Source organism: Dryobates pubescens, chromosome 2 (genome assembly GCF_014839835.1).
Source record: "Dryobates pubescens isolate bDryPub1 chromosome 2, bDryPub1.pri, whole genome shotgun sequence".
NCBI lineage: Eukaryota > Metazoa > Chordata > Aves > Piciformes > Picidae > Dryobates > Dryobates pubescens.
Genome location: NC_071613.1, coordinates 21,967,965 through 21,986,763, shown reverse-complemented (window position 1 = coordinate 21,986,763; position 18,799 = coordinate 21,967,965). Strand labels below are relative to the sequence as shown.

General features: G+C 44.3%; 1 protein-coding gene across 9 annotated transcripts in view; it reads left to right on the top strand.

The window, feature by feature from the left end:
• Positions 1 to 13,980: 13,980 nt before the first annotated feature.
• IKZF2 (IKAROS family zinc finger 2) overlaps positions 13,981 to 18,799 on the top strand; it is a 116,164-nt gene continuing 111,345 nt past the window's right edge. For 4 of the 9 annotated variants that reach the window (XM_054171784.1, XM_054171745.1, XM_054171765.1 and 1 more), the window contains exons 1-3: positions 13,981 to 14,181; positions 16,920 to 16,968; positions 17,662 to 17,769. In XM_054171784.1, the coding sequence (XP_054027759.1) occupies positions 16,935 to 16,968; positions 17,662 to 17,769 (142 nt within the window). In that variant the 5' untranslated portion in view covers positions 13,981 to 14,181; positions 16,920 to 16,934. The remainder of the gene's footprint in view (positions 14,182 to 16,919; positions 16,969 to 17,661; positions 17,770 to 18,799) is intronic. The other 5 variants (XM_054171754.1, XM_054171773.1, XM_054171736.1 and 2 more) reach the window with 3 other exon arrangements.

Genomic DNA, 18,799 nt, shown 5'->3' with positions numbered 1-18,799 from the left:
TTTTTGTTTTGGTTTTTTGTGTGTGTGTGCGGGGAGGGGGGGGGGTTGGTGGGATTTTTTTGGTTGGTTTTTGTTTCAGGGAAGATGGGGAACGTCATTGTGAAAAAGGAAGCTTTAAAATAACATGTGATCTGGAAGCGTGAGTGCAGAACTTACCAGAGCCAACTTTTGAAACATGCATTTGCAAGTGTTACAATCAGATGCCTTTCCGAAAGTAAACTGTAGTAGTTGTAAGATAAATGGCTCCCCAGAGGAAAGCAATAAATAGTACAGCCACACACATTTTTTTTTTCTGCATCTTGGCTGTGTATTTCCGTTATTTATGAAGAGGTAGAAAGCAAGCTACAATTCCAGAAAATCCTTTGATCATTTATTTTTCAAATGCTTGTAAAAATAATATTAAAACCCCCCAAACAGAAGAGTCATTGAAAGACTAGAAACTGGATATGGATTTTAAATATGCATGAATGGCAACAAATTGGGATGAGCCCAGAGTTTCCCTTGAAACCTCTCCTTGGTATCCATGATACTGCAAAAATTTATTAGACCACTGAAAGACAATCCTTTCTCCTATGCTGCCTTCTCTTCCTTCTCTCCGTGTTTCTTGTATATGTCAATTATAACATCTTTGAGTCTTTTCATTCTGTTATGACCACAGGAGAGTCTTACAGAAAATATTGTTACTACTAATGTGTGTGTGTGTGATGACTTACATTGGAAGGGAGACATCTGGAGTTCTTCTAGTTCAGCCTTCTGATGAGGGGGAAAACCAAATTACAAAAAAGCTAAATACAAATTAAGATGCTGTTTTAAGTGCTATGATGGATTGAGATCTAAACTTGAAAATTGAAAAGAAAAATTCTACATGTTTCACACAGCTGAAAGGAAGGATAAAATACCAGGAGCCAAAAAAAGCAAACAACCACATGTACAGTTTTTAGTTATCAAAGGAAAAAATAAGCAGGTGTGTCACAACAGAAACATAGCTGGTAAAATCATGGCAACACTGGTTATGAGTGTATAAACGAATTTGCATTGACAACACAGTTAAAGCTGGCTCTTGGGGTTTTCTCTGTGAATTCACTTGCAAAGTTTCACTTACAGAAAGTGTCTGGATTGCATGTCTAGAATAAGTGTCTGGATTTCTCTATAGATGTTGAGATATCTTAGTGAAGGTATGGGAAGTCAGAAGGGCTTTAGGGTTTCAGTATCTTGAAGTTCTTCTCTTGAACCTTCAGCCAACAAGTTAGCATATATAGACATAGAGTAACGTTATGCGGCATGTAACTAGTCTTTACCCAGTGCCACAGACTTGTTGGGTATTGTTTCTATTTGTGACATTAGTGTAATATATAATGACTTTGAAGGGTCTCCATGCTCTCTCTCGGAGGGATTTCTCAGCATCCAAACATTACAATGTATCCATGTCAGTTTGCAAAGGGCTCCTGTGTGCTTTTCAGAAGTGTCCTCAAATCGTTTTTTGCTACCTAGGAAAGAATACTTGTTTCTGTTGCTGCAGATATATTGCCAGATATTAACATGAGAAGACAGAAACACAGGTAGTAAGATACTAACCTCACAGTTTATGGCATAGTGAAGTGGTCTCAATAGGATGCAGTAGAGTGGTCTCAATAGGATGCAGTAGAGTGAATGTGATGTCTAGTTTATAACAAGTCTAAAATTAATGAGGTCAGGGTTGTACATCAACACCGCAGGCTTAATATGGAGTTGGGAAATTGCAAAGCAGACACTGCCTTGATGGGGTCCTGTTAATGCACCCCATGATACTGTTTGCCTTCTTGGCCATAAGGGCACATTTCTGTCCCATGGATAACATATTAGCCATTAAATATAACTCGCATCCAAGCAGGCCTAGGCTGTCAAAACCATGACCTGATAGCATGGAAGAGAGCAGGGACTCTGTTCAAATATGTCCACCAAACTGGGTGACTGAAATGGGTTCTATGCCTCTTCAAACATACAGCCTCTTCTTGTGCCCCCATGTTGAGAGCTAGAGCAAATTATCCCTCTTTGGAGACAGTGAATAAGCAAATACTCAGAAGGGTGGTGGGGTGGGTCCTTTTTCAGAAAATGCTTTGAGAAGAAAAATCTGAAAGCTAAACATGAGGTTCATCTATGTATATAAACCATTCTTTACCCCAAGAATCTCACTATATAGAGACAAATAGTGTCTGAATAAGGAAAAGAATATTCAAACAGAATCACAGAATCACCAAGGTTGGAAGAGACCTCAAAGATCATCAAATCCCACCTGTCACCACAGACCTCATGACTAAACCATGGCACCAAGTGCCACATCCAATCCCCTCTTGAACACCACCAGGGATGGCAGCACATTCCAGGGGCTAATGACTCTCTCTGTGAAGAACTTTCTCCTCACCTCCAGCCTAAACTTCCCCTGGCACAGCTTGAGACTGTGTCCTCTTGTTCTGGTGCTGGTTGCTTGAGAGAAGAGATCAACTCCCTCCTGGCTACAACCACCCTTCAGGTAGTTGTAGACAGCACCAAGGTCTCCCCTGAGCCTCCTCTTCTCCAGGCTAAACAGTCCCAGCTCCCTCAGCCTCTCCTCATAGGGCTTGTGCTCAAGGCCTCTCCCCAGCCTTGTTCCCCTTCTCTGGACGCGTTCAAGTGTCTCAATGTCCTTCTAAAACTGAGGGGCCCAGAACTGGACACAGTACTCAAGGTGTGGCCTAACCAGTGATGTGTACAGGGGCACAGAAGCCAGCAGAGAAAGAGTATCATTTGTGCAGGCATGAATTGAGGTGGGGACTTACCCATATGCTCATGACCCCATGATTACCTAAGGGATAGCCTGAAAATTCCAGGATTCTTTATTGAACATGTTTCTTTCCCTCCCTATCATAAAAAGCCATTTACAGATGAATTGTTCTGATGTAATGGATCTTTGCATGCCTGAAATCATGGCTAAGTTTTAAGCAAGAAAAATCAATAAATGCCATCAGCCATGTGTATGGCAGCTCAGTACTATTCTACCCATGCAGAAGAAAGGCAAGGGAGATGTGGCTGCTGCTTCAGTTCAGTGTCGTATGTGCTCCCTCCTCTGCAGAGGGAGCTCTGTCCCCTGCAGTGAGGCCATAGGGTGTTCCCTCTATCCTACCAGCAGCCACCACCTCTGGGACATGGTGACCATCTGGAAATGAATGGGCTCCATAGTCTCCAAGTAACCACCTCATCCTCCAGCCATAAGGCTGCACATTGTAGTTTGGGAGAACTGTAATTCAGACAAGACTAGAAACCAAACTGAGAGGCAATAAAGAATATTTGTACTGGGAGAGACAGGTTCCTGGTTGGCACTTTCTGTAATAACTCTGCTAAAGCCAGCAACCCTTCCTGATATGTCTGCGTCCAGATGGGTATTTCCCTCCAACTCCTTCCCTGCTGCTCCCGAATGCCTGTGCATGTTCACAAAAGGAAAAAAACAAACAAACAACCTCCCACATTGTACAGCCATGGACCAAGTAGTTTTGTCTTTTTAACCAAGGCCCAGGACACGTCCCCTGTGTCCCCTGTGAAAGGCTAATAATGCTTCAGAGTTATTCAAACCAGGCTAAATCAAAGCAGCTGGACCCTGGACTTGGGAAGTCAACATGGGATCTTTCTCCCCTGTAAAACTGATGCTGGGTATGTGGCAAAGAGTGGCCTTAATATTTTTGGCCGGTTCCCCAATGGCACTATCAGAGGTGCTTGCACTCAGGTTCCCTAAGGACCTACCAGCCTGTGATGAAGCATGTCTTAAGTCAGGCCATAGGCAAGGGGAATTTGTTGAGACTGAAGTGTACATAAATAGCATTAGGGAAATGCAGAACACTGTGGCCTCTTCCTCTTAGAGAGGCTGCTGTCACATTGTCTTCAACTTATTAATTAACCAGCTATTAAACATCTTCAAATAATCTTGTAACTTCATCAAGTTGCTCTAAAGCAATGTGAGGTGCTGCTTTGCTCTCCTGAAGAACTGTAAAATGAAGTCAGAGTATCAGTTTCTGTCGGGGAGCTTAAAAAATCATCATTTACAATATTAGAGTAGCTTGCCTATTCTCAAAACCCCTTGTGAGACGATCTGAATGTGTGAGTGTTCATAAAGGGAGGGCACAGCTTACCCTAGTTCCTTTTTCCCTTGAGGCTGAGCCAATTCTGGCAGCAGCACAGGCAAAGAGAGCGTGCAGGGAGGAAGCTGCTCAGTGCTAAAAAACATTATTCCCTCTTTAACGACGTAAGTTACTATACACTGCCTGGAAACTGTGATAAGAAACAGGACAGCGCTTCAGAGATACCATGCTTTAAATTCTGAATAATGTACTACCAGGATGTTTAAAATAGCTAAAGTGCAAACTGATCATGCAGGCATGAAAGGACCAGCGTGGTTACATAAAATACAATAACTTCAGCAGAGTGACATGTTCGGTGTAGAATACAATGTACTATATGAAATCAGGAACATGTAAGAGAGTAGAGGAGAGTTTCAAAGACCAGATGGAAGCAAGGTATAATACCAGAGAGTAGCACATGATGGTATATGACATGTGGAGGAAATAAAAGAATCCGATGGAATCTTGAGGAAGATTGAAGTTCTCCATGAGGAGAACTGAGTACGTCTGGCTGAGTAGCAACCAGTGCATGGATGGCTGCTTGCAAATAGCTGATGCAGGGAAGTGTGGTGGACTATGAGCATAGCAAGACTGATCAAATGAGATGTCTTCTTGAATTTCAGGGAAAAAATGGTCAGTAAAGCTGGTCCATCTTCCTACAGGAAGGGATAGGAGCCTTGTCACTTGTCGTGTAAAGTAGGTTTATATGACTGATTCCCTAAGGAGTGAAAAAGAGACAAAGTGTTACATCCAGCATTGTCCCACTTGATGGCAGTGGGGGGTTGGGGCTACCACTGACAAAGCTGAGGTTGTGCACTGTAAGGAAGAAGGGCTGAAGTGAGCTAGAAGGTTGTTCCACCTCTTGTTTCTCCTGCTCTGCCTTGAAGCAAGGACTGCTCAATAGCTCAAAACGTTTCAAGTACTGGGGGTGGCCAGTGGGTGTCAGTTTTGCTCTATGAAGCAGCTGATGGAGCATCCCTTATCTAAAGTAAGAAACTACTTCTTAAAGGAGGCAGTGGAATAAAAACATTCCTATGGAGAAATATGAGGTCATCCACACAGTTTGGCACTTTGGTTTTTTTCATAGCTCTGTCTACTTTAAGAGTACTCACACATTCTTGAAGAAGTTGTTGCCTTAGTTTTTCCTCTTTCAGTATCTCTGCTTTTAGGGCAATGACAACTAAGTGAGGGGTTTCAACAGAGTTCTGTCTTACAAAAGAAGCAGCTACTATCTACAGTCAGACAAACACTATTTGAAAGGGCCATGTGTGCAAATGTGCAAAAGTCTTGCATAAGCCTCACTGGAGAATCATGATCTGTTTGTCAGCCAATTAAGACAACTCAATGTAGTATAGAAATAACTTACAGATCAAGTCAATGCTAAAGACCAATAGGTACTTTTGATACAATTTCAATGGGAAACCTCTCCAGATTTTAAGGATCATTTTCAATAAGCTATTTTAAACCAAACTTCACTGGTGAATGTAAAATTATACCCTTGTTGAATTGAAAAACATCCCAACAAAGCCAAACCAGCAGCAAGCCACTATGAAGAGCATTTGCCTTTCTAAGGCAATGAGTAAGCCAAGATCTACTTCTGTAGGGCTTCATGCTAAACTCTGCGAGCATCTTGCACGAGGAAAGTTTTGTTGTGAGATGAATACCCTTTAGCAGCATACAGATACAAGACACCAGGAAAAGCAATCCAGAAAAGAATTTTTAAGACATAAATGATGATAATATCTGCCAAGGTTATTCTGTTCATATCCTCATTCGTAATTCTGTAGAATTAAAATCTGTAGTTTTTTTACTTTTGTAAATTTTAGATGGGGTCTTTGCAGCTGAATTCAGTAGGAGAATTTCTGGTGGTATTAGTGGTATAAGCTCAGACCTGTGCAATGAAGAAAAGCTAAAAAGACTTCTTTGGCGATCATTCCACCACCCAAAATCATAATTAGAAGAATCCCTTATGTTGCTACTAAACAGAAAGTAACAATTTTTCTTCCAGATCTCAGGGGGGAAAAAAAGAAGCACAGTAAAAGATTGTCTCTTAAATATAGGAACCAATTGATGTCCTAATTGATTTAAATCCCCAAAGGACAGCTAGAAAACAGATACACCTCCCTCTTAAAAACAAACAAACAGGAAAAAAAAGAGGCATTTTCAAGCCACAGGAACAAAGTTATGCTTTTTTTGCTTGCACAGTTATGTGTGGGTAATGTCTGGACGTAGAGAAATGTTAGTGTTTTCCTGGAGCAAAATAAGAATAATAAACAAAACAAAACAAACAAAACAAAACAAAACAAAACAAAACAAACAAACAAAAAAAAACAAAAACAAAAAAAAATAAATCCTCCACCACATAATGAATCTGTCTGCTAAGGGAAAGCTGTGGAGCACTGCATCAGCTCTGCTGCTATAGCGAGATGGAGGAATGCTTTTCAATAAAAATTAACTTGCAGTTTTAAAAGGCTGTGGTCAAATGTTTCATGTAACACTGGGAGGAGTGTAAAAAGATGCAACTGGTTTATTTTTATGATCTAAATTGTTGCCTGTGGTTAATCAAAGTTAACCTGACTCCAGTTTAAAACTCATTATGTGGCCAGTTAATTTCAGGTGACTGTATTTTGCGAATAAAACTCCAGGACACTTCTATGATGACACTAATTATGGGCACAGAAGAATGTCTCTCTCTTGCACATTACAGCCAAGATGGAAGCTGTGCTATCCAAGTCCATGGCCCTCTTACTGACCTGTTTCTGATTCTCAACACAGTTGACAGAGGAGAAGAAATACTATCACCTTTACTTTCTAGGTGAAGAACAGAAAAGTGAATGAGACTATTCACCCACTGTCAACCAGTAATTTAGCCAGCTGATATCTCCAGCCTCCCTGTGTAGTCACAGGAGGAAGAAATGCTCCTCTGGAGAGTGCCTACAAGAAAGAATCTAATTTTGGTGCTTGGAGTTGCAATCTCGATGCATCAGTCTTTTCTATGGACTTCAGAAGCAGCTGAGGAATAGGAGGATAAACAAGGTGCCTACAGCAGACTATCCCTTGTAAATGGAGGGGGAAATGAATATCCTCCTCCAAAGCAAGGCATTGAAAGTGAGTCATCCACAATCCAGACTGAAGCTTAGTGCCTGGGCTGTCCTTCACCTCTGAGATGACAGTGTCAGCCTTTGGCTCAGCTGTGCCACTTCTGGAGGTGGAGGACCGGGTGTTTCGTTTTCTCAGACAATTTCACATTCAGACTTCATTTCTCCTGAGACCCTGATGACCTACAATTTCTGCAGTGATCAAAAGACTGGTTTGTATGGCAGCTTTTCACCCCCAGTGCTCACTGCAGATGTGGTACTTCACACTGAACTGCCTACTCTGAGTCCACACATTGCACTGAGCATTGCAGAGGGGGGTAACTTCCTGTTCTGCTCCACTGACTTGGCACTACTTGTCCCTTGGCTCAGGCCATGTTACAGAGCCCCACACCTACAGGAGCTTCTGTCAGCCTGATTAGTCTGCCTGTTTAGTCCCTGACTGCCACAGCAACTACTGACCAGCACCACTGCCTCTCCCTGGCACCGTACAAGCATCATAATGATCCTGAAAAGGTGGTGAACAAACAGGAACAAGCAATAATGAAGATAAAGTACAGGTCAGTAAATCTGGACTGGCTTTTGTGTGGTGATGCATGCTGAACAGGGGTGGTGGTGTTTTTGGAAGTGCAGTGAATGAGGAGTGATATGATTAAAAAGGACATCCTTCAGATGTTTTGAAGAAAGGCCCTGGGCCCCTGAGAGAAATCATGCCAATACTCAGGTAGAATCATCAAAAACAGCCTGTTGAACATCCAAGGACATATGCAAGCTCCTGCCAGGTAAGGTGAATTTAAGCCATGACAGTTCCTTCCTTCATGCACAGCATCACTCTTCAGCAAAGGAGCAGTGGGATTCTGAACAGCTTCTGCTGAAGGACAGTGTGTGCAGTCAATCTGTCTACCTTTCTGATAAGGACAGCTATTTGTGTCCTCATTTGAAAACCCCTATCCATAGTCGTTCAGAGGTGGAGCTAGGTTGGCAGTGTCAAGACCCTAAAAGTGCTAACAAACCTTAATGACCCCAAAGAGCCTCAGCTGGGGCTGAGGCACACACACAGACTCCTGCCAGTGGGCCAGGAGCCCATTTAAGCTCAGGTCCATACTTTGCTCTATGTTTGGGTGGTGCTGGTCTCCGGCTTTGTTACAGTTATGTTCCTGCCTAGTCATGGGCCTTTCTGATCCTGACCTGCAGTTTGACTACTTGGCTTGACCTCACACCTGTCTCATCACTGTAGACTTCCCTGAAGATCAGAATTCTTGACTAGAACTGCCCATCATCTCTGGCGGGCTCAACTCCCTTGCTGGGGGATGGGGGATGGACCTTAGCTGGTGAAGTTTTGCCAGGATGGCCTGAGGCACCCCTTTGGCTCTTGGCTACTGGGAGACAGTGGCTCCTGCTGTGCATTTGCATGTAGATTGAAATCAAAGAGAAAAAGTCCTTATTCCTCAAACCTTTGCCAAGCTTTGAAGAGCTGTAGTGGAAACTCTTCTCAAGTTCAGAAAGGTATGCACATGGTGGCCTTATGTTTATTTCTATTTCACCCAGGAGAACTATGAATATAGCTGTAGTGTATCACATTGAACCTGGAAGGCAGGTGTCAGAAGCATTACAAGGCCTGCTCCCATGATGTTTGCAGACTAATTTGGTAGAACCTTTCTGTATTGTAGAAGCCTCTACAAACCCAAATGGAAACTTCTGACTTTTTACAATTCTACCTTCATGTTAATCCTGTCAGAGACAAATGGAAGAACTCCACTGGCACCAAATTTTCAGATGTTGGAAAGCATGGGTGTTTGTTGCTGAATGTTCCCTGGTACTTTGCAATATTCAACATAACTGGCACCTAGAATTTTGCCAGATTTCAGCTTGAGTAGCAACTATCTGTATAAATGCCTTCAGCGTTTAGGCAGATTCAGTACGCTTTACATCAGCTGCTTCATCAACTTCAGAATTCTTCATTGTTCACCATTCAGTTTCAGATTTATGTAATTCTGCCAGTGATGTGATTTCCAGCCACAAGCAGAGCAAGAGTTAATTCTTATTTTTGTTGAAGTACTGAGTTGGAAGCTGGGTCATGCATAAATCCTCATTGTGCTAGGTGCTGTACAAGCAAAGAATAAAAACAATCCCAAGATCAAGGTTTCTCTGCTAGTTGCTTGTCATAATTAAATTTTGTTAGGACACTTTAGAATTGCACATACTCGTAAGTGATGTGTTCACATACATTTATATCTCCATAGTAAAAGAGAAAACCTGCACACTTTTACCATTGATAATAAAACAGAAAACATAACACTGTTTTCCAAGTAACTTGGGTATAGCAATTGGAATACACAGGTGTGAATGAAAGGATCTTTGTTTCTTGTGTACTTTTGGGTTACACACACCTGAAGGTGTCTACTTTCTAGAAGAAGGAAGAAGCATTTGTTGAGAAAACTGTTTCTTGCTGAGCACACTGAATTCAGGTGGAGAGTACAGAGCAGGAGTTGGTGCCCTTTTAAGAATGAAATATTGTATTTTCATGAATAAAGCTCCAACAGTAAAGATAAGAGAAGAAAATACAGCAACCATGTGATATATTAGCAGAATGTTTTACAAAGTCCCCCACAAAGCATCCGCTGCTCTTGAAAAGCCTAACCAGCCCAAGTGAGAAACTATTCACAAATTTAGTATTCAGATTACATACTCTGCCTTTTCAACTCTCTCTGTACAATGAATGCCTGTACAACTACAGTAACAGACACAGATCTACAGTTTCTGTGGCCTTTAAGCTATTATGAGTATTGTGCCTCTCCATAAATTACATCTGCATGTCGTGAAAATACCAACTGTTTTAATAGGAATTAATCTGTAGGCTTTTATCTTGGTGAAATACAAGGGGTACAGTATGCTGTGTCCCTTTTAAAATTAATAGGGTATGCTCTGAAGATATTCAAGGATGTTCATTATATTCTTTATAGGTCTCTTTATTGATACGTGTAAGCATAAAACAGTGCTTTATTGTAGTAAAGAGGAGGAGATGGAATAATAAATAGATTAGTGCTTACATGATTTTTTAGATTGCCCAACACGCAGTTAAGTAAAGAAAGGTCTACGTTTGTCCTCTTCAAAGTATTTTGGGATTTGTTCCAGTTTGTTTTCAAAGTGCCCCTTCTGTGGGTAGAGAAGAGGGTAGTCTAAAGGCAAAAAAGCTGATGCAGGGGTCTGCTGTTCTGTAGTGTTCATACTTGTCCAAGGCATCAGTGTGTTAATCTTCTTAAAATTTGCTACAATGAAATAAAGCTGGAGCTTTTGCTGTGATGAACTACTGTTTATATGAGTAGCTGATACAAGCTTTTAGGAGTGAACTCCTAAAAAAGCTTGATCTTATACAGGCATATAAAAAAATAATTAGATAATTTAAACCAGAATTTACATAAAAGCCATGATGGTTGATTTGAGTAACAATACCCACACACGTTTATGTGCATATGCACACAGAGGGGTTAAATTATTAAAATATCTTGCTGAAAGCAGGCTGAGCCCATCACTGACCTATCAAAGCACATTACTTACAAGCAATGAGGAATTAAATTCTCCTCCCAGGAGGGTCCTGGTGACATGGACACCTCAACTATCTCCAGTGCACAGGAGGAGAGCTGAGGCCCATAGAGAATGCGCTAATGCCTGGAATGATATGATGGGTCTCAAAAGTAAGTGGCTGTTGGCACAGGCTGTGATACAAGCAGCTGGGCTTGTGTGGCAGGACACTGTCCCAGGGCAGGCAGGGCTGTGTGGAGGCTGCTTAGGGCTCGTCAGTAGAAACAAAAAGGAAAGGGGCTGCCCACCAATCTTGGAGGAGCTCCAGAGATGGCTCTTTCCGAGGTGTGCTGAAGTGTTCTCTCTAATGTGGCAGAAGTCCATGAAAAAGCCAAGAATTGCTCTCAAGGCATTGTTCTGCAGAGTTACTCTCCACGTTTTAGAAATGGAGAACTGAAACACAGAAGTAAAGACTTGGCTGAAGCTACATTGAGGACCTCTGACCTCTGGTTGGATGTGAACTCTGGTCTCCTGATCTCCAAACCAACACTTGGTGCTCCAGATCATCACAGCTGCTCTGCCAGGGTCCAGGTGTGTGACGGATGTAAATCCCTATGGAGCTCTTGCTGCAGCCCATGAGGTGAGTTTTTGCATTGAAACCAGTGATTCACCCTCATGTTGTTGAAGAGGTGCTCATCTCTGCAGTCCTTGGAGTTAACAGGCTGTTTTTTTAAAGGCAAACCCTTTCACTTTAATCCCTGTCCCTTACTTTTCCTTTGGTTACTTCTTGTTTCCACAGCTCCATTTGGTTGTGATAGCTTGTGGAGCAGCAGGACTAAAAAATCAGAAATAATTACTGTAGAAGATGGCTCTGACTTTTCCCATCAGCTATCGTGGCTCAAGCAGGTTCTAGCAGCTTTGGGAGAAAAAGCTGTTAGCTGTTAAATTATTACCTGTAAGGAAAGCCAGCTGGAAGCTTTCAGTTTTCAACATTTTGATGAAAAGCACCATAAAAATCTTGACAAAACTTGTAGCATTTCAATGACATGTTTTGCATTTGCCCCTGCTTTTCAATAGTCTGTAAAAGTGATCAAAGGCTCCAAAATGCTGCTGAGACCCGCATCTTGGGAATCTTGACCCCCTAAAAATTAAAAGGAGGGGGGAGACAAAACCCAAAGTATGTGCTGTTGAGTGAATTCATTTGGACAGATTTTGGGAAGTCACTTTCCATCTGGAGGAAAATGTCCACAAGGAGAGTTATTCCGGCATAAACTGTTATGGTCTAATTACACAGCTATAGCTATGCCAGTCTATTTTCTGATGCAGGCAAGCCAAGTCTAGTTGTTGAAACGTAGGCGTGGGAAACAAGAAGTCTGCTTTCTAGGCTCAGCTCTGAGTGCTCTTTGTGGCCTTGGGCCAGTCCGCTAACTTTTCTGCCTCCTTCCTATGCAAAATGAAAAGAGTTAAATTAACCCACTTCACAGATACAGCGCAATGACTAATTGGCTAAAATTTGTAGTGCTGGGGAGAAAGCTGTCTTGACTTCATTGTCTTCATCTTGCTGAATAATTTATTTTTAAAAGTAGAGTTTGTCTCCCTCTCTTAGGACATGGTGGCTCTGCCGCTACAAAGCAGAATGTCATTTAATGTGAAGTGCCTGAGCTAGTGAAACCTGGGCATACTTTACTGCTTTTAACACTACTGTGCTTATATGTAGCTGAGTTAAAGCTGTAGTTAAGATTTTACTTGAAAGCAAAACTTAAGAGGTAACTAAAGCCTTTGTGGGGTCTTGATATACAAAGAACATAAGTCCATAGTGACAGAGAGACTCGTCGCTGCTTGTCTGAAGCTCAGCTGGCAAAAAGTGTGTCATTGCTCTTTGATACTAGTGGAAATAAAAGGATAATTCTGTTATTTCTGTTGGATGAACAGGTTCAGGGTGTATGGGCAACCTGAATTCTAGAGTTTCCTAGTGTTTCTGTGCTGAACTTTGCAAATTTAAATTCAATAATACTGGTATGTAATGAATGACATACACAACCCCAGCTTCTTAAGGGATAGTTAACTCTGGTGCCTAATGGCATTACCTTGGTCACCAGCAGTTCAGCTTTGATGAAGCAATGCTTGAAAATAGGATGATGCTATGCCACCTGATCCAAGACCTGTGGAAGACAAGGGAAAGCTCCTGTGGGAAAGCACACCACACGTTCACCCACTGCACAGAAGCCACAGGGTGCTGGAGATGCACCAACTGCTGTGTTGGGTTTGGGTCAGGCCCCTGAAGTGGGGACTGTGGCACTCAAAGGTGTTACTTTAGACTTGGCCAGGAGGCAGCGCAAGAATTTTCCTCAGGAGAATAATGGTTACCCCATCATACCTTTCCCAGTTTTCAGGAGAGGGGGGGAAACAGCGTGGAAATGCTAGGCTTTCTCCCTGACAGTAACGCTCACGAAAAAGGAGAAAAAAAAATCTCATCTGTACTTCGAGTATTAAATCAGACGAGTGCGGTAGCTCCGAACCCTTCCCCCGGCTACCCCCAGGGTTCCACCGCGGCGGCAGCCAGCAGCACGCAGCCAGCACCACGCAGCCAGCCCCGGCAGGACGGGCCGCGGCCAGGAGCGGTGGGCGCTGCGCGCCCGCGGCTGCCCGCCGGTTAAAAATAGAACTGCTGAATCATGACTCTGCCGGCAACTTCACCCGCCCGGCGGCGGCGGTAGCAGCGGCCCAGCGGCTACCGCTCCGGAGGAGGAAGAGCGGGGACAGGGTATGGGGGGACGGTGACACGGAGTAGCCCGGTGCCCGGAGCAGAGGGGAGACACGCACACAGACGCGACACATCGCGGACGCGCCGCTGCCCTGAGGGGGCGGCGCGCGCGCGTGTGTCCGTCCGCGTGAGACGCGGAGCGCAGGCGGCGGCGGCGGCACTTGTCCTGTAATCGATTGCCGAGCGTGCTGAGCCGAGCGGCCCTGCCGGCGCGCACCCCCCCGCCTCCCTCCACTCCTATTCCATCACACGCGCCCGCACCGGCCCTCTGGGCGAGGCGCCGCGGGGCGGCTGGGGCGGCGCGCGCCCGCCTGCCGGGGCGCGCGCCCGCCGGGGTGCGCGCCCGCGGCAGTACGCGCGAGCGCGCGTGTGTGTCCGTGTGTGTGTGTGTGTGTGTGTGAGTGAGTGAGTGAGTGTGTGAGTGAGTGCGGGCGGGCGGCTGCTGCCGCCGCCGGATCGGTTTCTCGGGGTTTGACCAGCTGTCCCAGGCTAACCCTGCTCTCTGAAGATGGAGGAAGTAAAAACAGGATTACCCTTAGCTACAGCTCCACTGCCTTAGTTTCCATAGCCAACTGCCGTGCACAAACACACCTCCACTAGGCAGAGAGAGCCGACACTAATAAAAACACAAACAAAAGGGGGATGGAAGTGATTCACTGCCTGCGCGGCTGAGGTAAATCTGCGCCTGGCTTCTTTTTATTTCTTTTCTCCTTTTTTTTTTTTTTTTTTTTCTTCTTCCCTCTCCCCCTCCCCCCCATCCCCTTCTCTTCTTCCTCCTCCTCCCTCACCCCTTTCTTTCCCTGGTGGGGAGGACAAGCTCCGTCCGGTGTGCGAGGCGGCTGCGGGGACGGCGGGGCTCCGTGTGTGTCTCTGTGCCTGTGGTGTGTGTGGAGGGGGTCCCCGAGTAAAGTGCGGTTCTGCTGCATCTCTTGCACGGCGGTGGGGCTCCAATGACTTGTTGCTGATAGCTCCTATAACCCCCCTCAAAAAAACCCAAAAATGGCAAAAAGCGCGCCGGGGCTGAGCGGCGGGTGTGTGTGTGCCGGGGGCGGCGGGGCTCGCCCGGTCCGTTAGCCAGCGCCGGCCCCAACTGCCATTTCCCTCAGCGCCCGCCGCCACCTGCGGGCCCCCGGGGGGCTGCGGCCTGGCGCGGCGGCGGGAGCCGGGTGCGAGAGGGAAAAGGGCTGAAATGAAATAAAATGACAAACGAGGCAAGACTTCCATGACTTTGACAGGTTGTGGTATGGGCGGGGAGAGGCAGGGATGAGGCATGGAGCCCAGTGTCGCCGAGGGCCGGGCAGCGCTCTGGGGAAGTTGGCCTAGGTTTCCTGCGCGGGGTGTGAGTCCGTCTGCCGGGCTCCCCCCTAACCCCATCGCTCTCCAAATCCCCTCGCCCCATCCCGCACCACAGCCCCTCCTCTCCCCCGTTTTTCGTGCCGATTCGTAACGAACCGGTGGATCAAGTTTTTCTCTCTCTCCTCTCTCTCTCTCTCTTCCCGCTGGTTAATCGCATTGCTGTAGCACCGGCTGACCTCCCTCCCTCTCCCTCTTTTTTTTTTTTTTTTTTTTCCCCCTTCATCTTCCTTCAAAGTATGTGCCATTCCTGAGCGAGTTTCCCCGCCGGCTCATCCCCGGGGCTGCCCGGCTCCGCATGCCCCACCTGTAAGTGTCGGGGGCGGGTATCTCTCCCCTCTCCCTCTCCTCCTCTTCCCCCTCTGCCCCCCTTCTCTCTCTTTCTCTTTCCCCTTCTTTTAAAAATTATTTTTCAAACTTTCCCCATCGTGCTCTGTCTTCAGCCTGAGCAAAACTCACTCTCTCTCTCCATTCGTTGTGGAGAGGGAGGCTTTGCAGCTGGGATTTGACATCACCAGCCTAAAAATGGTGACCAAACTTTCTTCCTTGCGTCCCCCTCCCTGCCTTGAAGAAATATAAAATAAAAATCAAACCGTGTGTTAATTTCGGTTATGGATGTTTCTGTGTTTCTTTTTGTCTTTCTTTCTCTTCCTCCTCCCTTCCTCCCCTTTCTTTCCTTCCACTTCATTGGCTGGGATGATCTTTCCCCGTTGCTTCTGATGTTTCTTCCTTTTTCTCAGTGTGTGCCTGCCTACCTGGACTAGGGGGAAGATAAGGTAATTTTGAAGGGCTTGAGGAAGTGGCTTACCTGTCTTGGAAACATTTTTTTGATATTTCCTTTTAAGAGTCCTGTGAAAATCAGTAATTGAAGAGAGTTTGGTAGCAGCTGGGCAGGTTGAAATTTAAGTGTTATGTGTTGAATGCCTTGGGAATTTGATCTGCTTTATACCAAAGAAGAGCACAGAGAAACGTATTTATTTATTGGGGGACAGGAGGGGAAGGGAGGAGGGAAGAGAGGAAAGCGGGTTAAGGGAGGGGGAGGGAAGTGGTTTTGGAGACAAGAAGTGAAGCTGCCTGTTTTCCAGTAAGTAATGGAGAAATTCCAGGAGCCAGGGCTAAATATACTTGGCGATCAATACAGAAATGGCTCATTGTGAATAATTTAGCTGCCTGGTGCAGTGAGAGTTTTGAAACTAAAGGCAAAAAGGAGGCCGTGGAGGGAGAGAGGAAATAAAATTCTCCTCTGGTCATGTCAGATTCTTAACTTTTCCACTTAAAAGAACATAGTTATGATTATTGATCTCTCTCTCTCTCTCTTTCTGTTCCCCCCTCAATATATATCAAATGATAGCTAGGGGGTGTCATTCTATACAGTTACTTGGGTTTCTGGAAAGTAATAGCTTGTTCTGTGTCAGCAAAGTGCTTCCAGAAACTTTAAGATTGCTTCATGCCACAAAATGCACGATCTGAGAGTATTAAGTGTGACGTCTGGCCTCATGCTGTGGCAAATAAATAGGGTTAGAGTGAACAGGTGTGTGTACAGGTGTGTGTGTATGATGGTGTGAGACCAAGAGTTGTAACATCTCTCTCAAAGGGGAATGGGCACTGAAGGGCTTTATTTTACTTGGATCAGGATGGAGCCTCTTGGAGTGCATGTGAAAAGAGCAATTGTTAATAGTATCCATCTCAGTTAATAGTTCTGTCTGTGAGAGCTGATAATTGATAAAGCATTACCATCCCAGCTTGAACAAAACAAGTGGAAAGTCTGGGAAAAGACTCTCAGATACGGTGAAAATGTGAGTGAGGGGCAGAGAGGGGTACAATCAGACCAAGATGATTGCAATGCCTCCTGCCCAGGAGGCAGCTGAATTTCTCACATAATTTGCAGGAAGAGTTCAGTGATTTGCAAATGAGCACGTGCAGTACACTTGAGTGTTTCTAGAGGCAATGGTTGCAACAGCAGTAAAATGGGCAACTACTTAGGGCTTTAAGTAAGTTTAATCATTTAGTGGTTCATTCTGACAGGCGTCTTTGAGGGTGTACTTTTCTGCCTTGCAGCACTGCACTTTGACTATGGAAGCAGAGGCTGCTGATGGATATATAACATGTAAGTAGTAATTTAATTTGATTATCCTGAATTACTTTTCTTTTTCTACTATCCTTTCTATAATGTAGACACCTGAAACTTTAGCTTCCTTGTGTGTAGTCGTTGCATTGAGATGGCACTGAATAAATAGCATTTAAACTTTGTGTATGGCTGAAAAATGCATGGGGATGAGGGCGTGGGTGAGTACCTCCAGGTTTAAATATTTGCTGAGGATGAATGAGCTTTGCGAATGAGAGCTCATTTTCAGAAATTCAAATTGCAGCCAAAAACTTTTTATGCCTTTCACTATGCATTTCTCCTGTTTTCTCTGCTGGGAGTTCTATAGGTGCCTTGTTTAATTGTCAGTTAAATCAGAGCTTTGTGGGGGAAAGTCTGTATAGTGGAAGTACTGTTTCAGTCTACTGCTTAGCCTGGATTCTCAGTGTCTGCAAAAAGTAATCCTAACTTGAGACAAAGCAGCTGGAAGGTTTGTCACAGGTGTGTGTGTAGAAGACTGGTGACAGTAGGTTTAGGGGGAGTGCTTAAAATCTATCAGTCAAATACTTGTGGCCGTTGAGAGTTTGGCTTTTAGAGACTGTGTGAAATCCCAGTGGTAGAAGGGGGAAGGGAGCAAGCCAGTCATACTTTTTATTCATTGTGTTGCTCTGCTGAAGGAAGGGATGGAAACTTAACAGGGGACTTGTTTTGTGAAAGCAGGTGACAATGAGTTTTCGCCCGAAAGGGAGCACTCCAGCATGGCCATTGACCTCACCTCCAGCACACCCAATGGGCAGCATACCTCCCCCAGTCACATGGCAAGCAGTAAGTCTCTGCTTAAACCTGTTTCTCTGTAGCAGTGGGTTTGGGTTAGTCGGGTCCTCTGGGTCCTCGGCTTCTTTACCGGGTCTTAACCACTGGTGTATGCATCGCTAATAAGAGAAGGACAGGGTAGATTTATTGCTGTTATTTTTCTTTTCGTGTTCACGCTAGTGTCTCATTTAAACATGAACGGGATTGCTAGTCTGAGCTATGCCAAGGTCGCATTTGAGAGCTGGTCCTTACCTGTTCCAGGTAGGAAAACAGTAGGTTTGACGTGCTGGTTTTGTTTCATCAGGTTTTGAAATCCAAATAGAAACTGTTGTTGTTATTATTATTACTTACCGTGCTTCCCTAAACAGCCTGAAATAGCTTTATTTGAAAACAAACACATTTTATTTACCAAAAGGCTTTACTCTGGCAAAAGTGTGAAGTTAAAATATCTGAGTTTGATGGCAGGTTGTATTTTGCTATTCCATATAGAAAGTTCAGCATCCTATTCATTACTTCAGCTTTAGCTTGGCAAGTCCAGAAGTGGCTAGGATAATTCAAAGTTTATGGCACTCAGCTGCTGACTCTCTAACAAACTGAAAGGATTTTGGTTTAGTATGTCAAGGGAGAAATTGAGGAAATGCAGCAACATTTGAGAGTCTACTTAGTGTCGAGTGCTTATAATATAGCATGAAAGTAATTGTGAAAGTATTTTGGCAGTGGATAAATGTAGTTTACACACATTTCATAGACCAAACATCCATTCTTTTCTCTGTGTGAGTGCTATAGCTTGTCCTGCTGTTGGTTACAATTATTGCATCAACATAGTTACCTAATAGTAACTTTGTACTTGTATTCAAGAATAATATAATATGCTTTGCTTCCCATATAGTTTCAGAGGGTTCTTTTTGATGTGATACTGATATTCTTTCTAAGCATGTGTACCATAGGTACATACTTATTTTTAAAACTGAGTGTATAATAACCCACCCAAGACTGTGAAAGAAAAAGAGAGCTTTTGAAGTTGCTTGCTCTAAAATACAGT